At 48.2% G+C, this 8440-nt stretch overlaps 1 protein-coding gene across 1 annotated transcript; it reads left to right on the top strand.

Moving 5' to 3' along the window:
• The first annotated feature begins 2914 nt into the window (after window positions 1–2914).
• LOC108597141 (toll-like receptor 7) lies at window positions 2915–7960 on the top strand. Its single transcript, XM_017983533.1, has one exon. The coding sequence runs from the start codon at window positions 3340–3342 to the stop codon at window positions 7459–7461; it is 4122 nt and encodes a 1373-aa protein (XP_017839022.1). The 5' UTR covers window positions 2915–3339; the 3' UTR covers window positions 7462–7960.
• Window positions 7961–8440: the final 480 nt, after the last annotated feature.

Raw genomic sequence — 8440 nt, 5'->3', positions numbered from 1 at the left:
GACGTCGGCCTCGGCAAGCAGAAGCAGAGCGACAAAATGAGTACGAGCAAGTTGTCGGCACTTTGCTGCGTTAATGAAATTTAAAAATTCATAAAATATTCGCACCACTAAACAAACAAACAAACAGCAGCAGCAACAACAATTGCAGTGCAAGCGTAACTCAATTAATTAATAACAATATAGCAGCAAACAACAACAGCAGCAGCAACACTAACAAGAACAACAAACAAAATAATTAAGTAACAAAAGTTTCATATTTGCAGCTAGCAGGCAAAACGCATAAAAAAAATGACAGCAGAGCAACTAAAGAAGAAACTAAAGCAAAGCGCAAGCGACGACGTCGACGCCGACGACGCTTAAACTTTGCGCTGCAGCAAGAGAGCGTGGGAGAGGAAGAGCGCAAAATTTGGCTCGCGCTTTCATAGTTACGGTTCTTGTTGTGCTTGGCAGACGACAGAAGTTTTTGTAGTTGTAATGTAATTTTAAGTGGCATAAGTCGACAGCCGAAAAACACACGCACACACACACACGTATACACGTGCATATGCATGTAAATATTAAAGCAGCGGCATGTATGACAGGTGGGCGTGCTGGGCGTGACATTTACATGCATGGTCAGCAATAAAAGTAACACAATAAAAACATAAGCGCACACACACAGCTGCATACATTATGCCAAATGAACTTACCGTTAGATTACAGTTGCTAAAAAATTCCCAGCGCAGAAATTAGTGCAGCGGAAAAATAACCGAAAGCGACATTAAATAGTCAGCAACGAAATTTGTATAAAAACAAAGCGAGGGCATAGGCGACTGGACAAGGCGTTGTAAAAAGTTAGCATGCGCATACTTTTAGCACTCAGTGTACATGCCGTTATCAGTGTAGCGTAGGCTATTTAGTGAGCGTCATTATGCCTAAACTTGTGTGCAGTGCTGAAGAGCAGAGCAAAGCAGAGGATTTGCCAAAAACGAAACAGAGCACAAAGCGTGGCATACAAAGCTTTAACGTCGACTGCGCTGCCAGCGTCGTTGCTGTTGCTGCTCTGCTCGCTTGTTGCGCGCGCGTGAATGTAAGTGCCATTAAAAATGGCATAATAATAGCATACGAAACTATAATGTTGCCAGGCTGGGCAGCGAACACGGCAGCAATGTTGCCGCTGCCGCCGCAAATGTTGCTGCTGCTCGTTAATGTTGCTTCGCTGGCAGCGCCGCGCATGCAACATTCATATGCAATATTTTAAGCTTTGCCGCGCGGCAGCAGCAGCCAGAGAAAAAGCCAGAAAGATTGTTGAGCCGTGTTAGCTGCTCATGTTGCTGTTGTTGTTGCTGTTTGTATGACATAAATGGGCACGGTAGCAACTCGTAAATTTGCTGACTATCCAAAGCAAACACATGTAAGTTTGCATCTCAGAAATTACATGTGTTAGTGGCTAAGCTTGAAAATGATGGCGCTATGGCTAATGCATGAATATTGCTGCCTTCATTTAAGCTTAGGAGGAAAGTCGCAGCGCAGCGCAGCGACAGCGATTAACCCTAGCGCGCCCCCAACGCAAATTGCTGCACAAAGTTGTTTAAACTCTAAAGTTACTGCCAAGCTAATTTGATTGCAAAACGAACTTTTTGTAGCCAATTTGATTATAATATTATTAGAGTAAACTTCTCAAATGTCTGTGTCAAAGCGTGCATTCAATCACTTTTTTGCCCCAAAAGGCGACGCAATTTGCCAAATTGTAGTAGCCAACAAAAAAAAGAAGACGTTGCTGCTTTGAGTTGCACACAAAGTGAAGGAGGCAAGTGAATGAAACATGTGAGCTTTTGCTAAAATATACAAACATGCTCAACATACTGCGACAATAGATTTAACATTTTATGACTTCCAAGCTGCATGCAACACACCACGCCACACCACACCACACACTCGACGTTAGTTTATATGGTCCAGTTACAGTAGCAACAGCAACAGATGTTTAAAAGGCCGCGTGGCATGCAACATGAGCATAGCAACATGCTCAAAGTGGGGTTGGGCGCTGTTGTTGCCAAAGGATTCCAACCAAAAGAGGAGGCGGTCTCCAGCTGAGTGCACACAAAATGTTGCCAGACCGCCTGTTGACTGTCGGCTGCTGTGAGTTGAAATTTAACCCTATAAATTACAAAACAAAAAAAAGACAACATTTTTAAAATATATTTTTGTGCTACTGATAATGTAGCTGATTTATATTATACTTAATATTAAACTCTGAACTTGGCTGCCTCACTGGCGACGCGTCTTATCTATATAGTCTACTATACTACTAGGCTACTACACTCATTTATAATAATTATCGCCGCACTGATAAGCGCTGAGTATTAATTATTTGTTAAATAATTTGCTATAAAAAAATCATAATTAGTATGACGATCGACACTGTGAGCACAGATTTGTTTGAGTGAGCGCGAGAGAGCGGGTTAAGCCTATGTTTGTGTGCGTGTGTGTGTGTGTGCATGGCAACATTTCCCCTACTTTGTGCTGAGAGCGCAACGCTAACTTGCTCTCACACACATATGTGTGAGCGAAACTGAATGTGAGCGCAAACACATGTCGCTGGCACATGCAGGAAATGCACTCCAAGCTGCAGTCGACGCTAGCAGCGCAGCGCTGCCTGAGTGTGGGAGAGAGCGTATGTGAGAGCGAGTGTGCACATGCATGTGAGTGAGTGCAGTTGGCAGCGCAGCAGCAGCAGCGTACGTACGTACACACGCATAGTGAGCGTCTCACACACACACAGAGCGCTGCTTGTCTGTCTGGCTCTGCGTCTGTGTGCAGCAGCAGCAGCAGCAATCGTTTGGCCGTTTGCCGTCGTCGCTCGTAAAAACATTTTCAACGAGCCAACGGAGTCGCTTGCGTGCAACTTCAGCAATCAGTTTGAGTTGAAAAGCGAGGCGGTTAACATGTTTTAAGAAAACGAGCTCCGGCCAAACACAAGCAAAACTAAAAGTAAAACAAGCAAAGTAAAATAACAAACACATAGAGACGTGAAACTGAAACGACGAGAGCACGTAAAACGTTAAACGATTATACCAAGTGCCAAGTAAAAATTAAAGTGCTTAACAACAAAATAAATTCTATAATCGCTAAGTGCACACACGCAACGCAACGCATAGAAAATAAATAAAATTGTTGAAATTTATTTACGCTAAAGGATTACGGTTAACGCGTTAAAGCAAAAGCGATCAAATATGAAAACCAGAAAGTGAATAGTGTTCAATTTTTACCAAAAATTACCCTCAACATACCCCCAAAAATCACAAATACCGAAAGCTTAATCTAAGCGACAAAGTGTAAAATAAAAATAAAATAAAAATGTTCAAAGCGAGAAATCAAAGCCTGTTGCTGCTGCTGGCGCTGACGCTAACGCTGACAGCGACGCATGCGCAGCAGTGCGCTTGGGAATTCGTGCGCACCACCATGGACATCAAATGCAATGTGCGCGTCTTGGAGAGCAGTGCAGCGGCGCCACCGCTGGATCTGCAGGTAGCCGAGACGGCCAATCGGCTCGAGGTGCAGTGCAGCGCGGATTTGTTGCATGCCAGCGACTTGGGCAGCGGCCAGTTCCGCAAGCTGCAGAAGCTCGCCGAGCTGCGCATCGATGCGTGCAAGCTACAGCGCGTGCCCGCGAATGCATTTGAGGGACTGATGTCGCTCAAGCGGCTGCAGCTGGAGACGCACAATGCGCTGTGGGGACCCGGCAAGACGCTGGAGCTGCAAGCGCAGGCGTTCCACGGACTGCGCGAGCTCAACGAGCTGCATCTGGCCGACAATAATATACGCCAATTGCCCGAGGGCATCTGGTGCAGCATGCCAGGGCTGCAGTTGCTCAATCTTACACAGAATCGCATACGCGCTGCGGAGTATTTGGGATTCTCGGAGAAACTTTGTTTGAATGCGCCCACAGTGAGCGGCGGCAGTGAGCTGCAGTTGCTTGATTTGTCGTTCAACGAGCTGCGTGCGCTGCCCGATGCTTGGGGCGCCTCGCGACTGCGCCGCCTGCAAACGCTCAGCCTGCAACATAACAATATAACCACATTGGGTGCCAGCGCTTTGGCCGGTTTGAGTTCGCTGCGCGTTCTCAATCTGTCGCACAATCATCTGGAGTCGCTGCCTGCGGCGGCGTTTGCGGGCAACAAGGAGCTGCGCGAGCTGCATCTGCAGCACAACGATCTCTTCGAGCTGCCCAAGGGTCTGCTGCATCGTCTGGAGCAGCTGCTGGTGCTCGATTTGAGTGGCAATCAGCTGACCAGTCATCATGTGGACAACAACACGTTCGCCGGTTTGATTCGTCTCATTGTGCTGAATCTTTCGAACAATGCGCTGACTCGCATTGGCGCCAAGACCTTCAAGGAGCTGTACTTTCTGCAGATTCTGGACATGCGCAACAATTCCATAGGCCACATCGAGGAGGGCGCATTCCTGCCGCTCTACAATCTGCATACGTTGAATTTGGCGGAGAATCGTCTGCACACTTTGGATAATCGCATCTTCAATGGACTTTACGTGCTGACAAAACTTACGCTGAACAACAATCTGATTAGCATTGTGGAGTCGCAGGCGTTCCGCAACTGCTCGGATTTGAAAGAGTTGGATCTGAGCTCCAATCAGCTGTTGGAAGTGCCCGAAGCTGTACAGGATCTGAGCATGTTGAAGACGCTCGATTTGGGCGAGAATCAAATTACGGACTTTAAAAATGGCAGCTTCAACAATCTGAATCAGCTGACTGGACTTCGTCTCATCGATAATCGCATTGGCAACATTACGTTGCACATGTTTGCGCAGCTGCCACGTCTGAGTGTGCTGAATCTCGCCAAGAATCGCATACAAAGCATCGAACGTGGTGCTTTCGATAAGAATACAGAGATCGAAGCTATTCGTCTGGACAAGAACTTCCTGACCGACATCAATGGCATCTTCGCTACGTTGGCATCGCTGCTCTGGCTGAATCTGTCGGAGAATCATTTGGTTTGGTTCGACTACGCGTTTATACCCTCCAATCTCAAGTGGCTGGATATACATGGCAATTATATTGAAGCTTTGGGTAACTACTACAAGCTGCAGGAGGAGCTGCGCGTCAGCACGCTGGACGCAAGTCACAATCGCATTACCGAAATTGCGCCCAACTCCGTGCCCAACTCCATCGAGCTGCTGTTCATCAACAACAACATCATAAGCCAGCTGCAGCCCAACACATTTGTGGATAAGACGCGTCTGGCACGCGTCGATCTCTATGCCAATGTGCTGTCCAAGCTGACGCTCAATTCACTGCGTGTAGCGCCAGTTGCTTTGGATAAGCCACTGCCCGAATTCTATTTGGGCGGCAATCCCTTCGAGTGCGACTGCAGCATGGAGTGGCTGCAACGCATCAACAATCTGACCACGCGGCAACATCCGCGCGTCGTCGATCTGCACAACATCGAGTGCCTGATGCCACACAGCCGGCAGGCGCCACTGCGTCCACTCGCCGCGCTCAGCAGCTCCGACTTTGTTTGCAAGTACGACTCGCATTGCCCTGCCACATGCCATTGCTGCGAGTACGAGCGCTGCGACTGCGAACTGATCTGCCCCAACAACTGCAGCTGCTTCCACGACGCCAACTGGTCCAGCAGCATTGTCGACTGCGGCAAGCAGCATTTGCCACAAGTGCCGCAGCGTTTGCCGCAGGACGTCAATGTTTTATATTTGGATGGCAACGACTTTGCCACACTCGAGCTGCAGCATCTAGCGGGGCAGCGTCAGTTGCATACGCTTTATTTGAATGCCTCCAATTTGCTGCACATTGCCAATGGCAGCTTGGCGCAGTTGCCACAGTTGCGCGTGCTGCATTTGGAGCACAACAAGCTCAGCAGCTTGGACTCGAGCACGTTCCAGGGACTGTCGCTGCTGCGTGAGCTGCATCTGCAAGGCAATCAGCTGATGGAGCTGGGCAATGGCACCTTCGAGCCGCTGCTGTCACTGCAGGAGCTGCGCCTGGACAACAATCGGCTGACGCAGCTGCCACTGCAGCAGTTGCAACAGCTGCAATATCGCCGTAATCTGTTGGGACTTACGCTTGGACGCAATGCCTGGAGCTGTCGCTGCCAGCAGCTGCGCGAGCTGCTGCAGTTCGTCGCAGACAATGCGCTGGTCGTGCGCGATACGCCGGACATTTATTGCCTGGACGCTGGGATTAAACGCGAGCTGGAGCTGCCGCCTGTGGCTGGCGCCGACTGCTCCGAACTGCTGGACGCCAGTGCCAGCAATATAAGCTCCACGCAGAATCTTGCCTCCGGCTATCGCCTGCCACTGCTTGCCGCTGTATTGGTGCTTATCTTTCTGCTGGTCGTGCTCATCATTGTCTTTGTCTTCCGCGAAAGCGTGCGCATGTGGCTGTTCGCCCACTACGGCGTGCGCGTCTGTGAGCCGCGCTTCGAGGATGCGGGCAAACTGTACGACGCCATTATACTGCACTCGGATAAGGATTACGAGTTCGTTTGCCGCAACATTGCCGCCGAGCTGGAGCATGGACGTCCGCCCTTCAGGCTCTGCATACAGCAGCGCGATCTGCCGCCGCAGGCGTCGCATCTGCAGCTGGTGGAGGCGGCGCGTGCATCACGCAAAATTATACTCGTGCTCACGCGTCATTTGCTGGCCACCGAATGGCAGCGCATCGAATTCCGCAATGCGTTCCATGAGGCGCTGCGTGGTTTGGCCCAAAAGTTGGTTATCATTGAGGAAACGAGCGTCAGCGCCGAGGCGGAGGATGTAGCCGAACTCTCACCCTATCTCAAGTCGGTACCATCGAATCGTCTGCTCACCTGCGATCGCTACTTCTGGGAGAAGCTGCGCTATGCCATTCCCATTGAGCTCTCGCCACGTGGCAACAACTACACGCTGGATCATCACGAGCGCTTCAAGCAGCCCGTCTCGCCTGGTTTGATCTTCCGCCAGGCGCCGCCGCCGCCCGCCTACTACTGCACCGAGGACATGGAGGCCAACTACTCATCCGCCACCACTGCCACGCCCTCGCCGCGTCCCATGCGCCCCATGGTTGAGTCGCTAGCCATGCGCCCGCCCTCCGAGCACATTTACCACAGCATCGAGTCCGAGTACAGCGCCTATGAGCAGCACGAGGCTTTGTCCATGATGCCGCATGCGCATCACCAACAGCTGCAGGCGCAGCAGCTGCAACAGTTAGCGCGCCAGCAGCAGCAGCAGCGCTTGTTGCAGCCACAATTTCGTGCCACAGCGCCCGCCAACGCTGCCGCCGCCGCGCCCGTGCATCTTCGCAGCGGCAGCGGCCTAAGCCAAGCCTCCAATAGCACACAGTCCACCGCGCAGGCTTCGACCTCAGCAGCGGCTGCGCAGCAGCAGCAGCAACAACAACAAGCGGCAGCAGCTGCGGCAGCTGTGGAGAGCACGAATAAGAACAGCGGTCAAGCTTTTCTAGTGTAAAGCTCGCTCTCTCCCTCCCCTAATGAGTGAACGCTTGCGCTCTCGCTCGCACACTCATCATCGGTTCCTGCGCAAGGGCGGCCATCTTGAAGTTGCTCTCACGCTTGCGCACACACACAAAAACACACACACACACATATAGTGTTAAAAAAAAAAAGACTTTTTTTCGTAGGCATTTCTTCGAGTGTTCAAACTGCACAAATACAAATACAAACATATATATATAGTTATATATATAGTGATTGCTATATAGTGAAAAATGAATTAATGCTATTTATAGGCTTATTATGTATAACTTACGAATTATTTACTAGAAATGTTGCAAGTAAACACTTTCAAATTCAATGTGATATATTATATTAAAAATAATGCATATTAAATATACAACAACGCCCCCCTTAACCCCCGCTCACCCCCTCGATATGTAACTGTAGCATTTAGCAAGAAGAACTACTGCATAGTTAACTAAACATTACACACACATTTGTTAAACATTCATCTAAACTTTAAATTGTATATAAATATTATATAGAATATATTGAAAGCATTTAGCGCACTTTATGTATTTATGTATTATGATAATTAAATTAACTAAAAGCAAATGTATTATTAAATTAATTACAACCAACCACAAACAAACAACAAACTATATAAAAAAAAAACAATACAAAAATAAAAAACAACACAAAACATAAAATTTAAACTGCCAAACTGCCTTTTTACTTCCTCTTTACATTTCAGCTTAAATTATAGCTAAATTCTAGCTATAAAACAGCCGCTTTTATAGGTCACGCTCATAATTACAAAATGCAATTTTTCGCTTTGGCACTTTGTTATGCAAATTAATTGACGCTTGACGAAACTTTAACATATGAGGAGCTTTAAAAAATTGCATTACTAACTAAATAATAAAACATACGCGCGACATTTAATTGCTTGTAAATAATTATTAAAATTAATGCATGCGCATTTGCTTTTA

Source organism: Drosophila busckii, chromosome 2R, assembly GCF_011750605.1.
Source record: "Drosophila busckii strain San Diego stock center, stock number 13000-0081.31 chromosome 2R, ASM1175060v1, whole genome shotgun sequence".
In the NCBI taxonomy this organism is placed as follows: domain Eukaryota; kingdom Metazoa; phylum Arthropoda; class Insecta; order Diptera; family Drosophilidae; genus Drosophila; species Drosophila busckii.
Note: the sequence above shows the minus strand (reverse complement) of the source record. Positions and strands in the feature narration are given on the sequence as shown.

Coding starts and splice junctions, on each gene's coding strand:
- LOC108597141 (XM_017983533.1), top strand. CDS start 3,340: ATGTTCAAAGCGAGAAATCAAAGCCTGTTGCTGCTGCTGGCGCTGACG.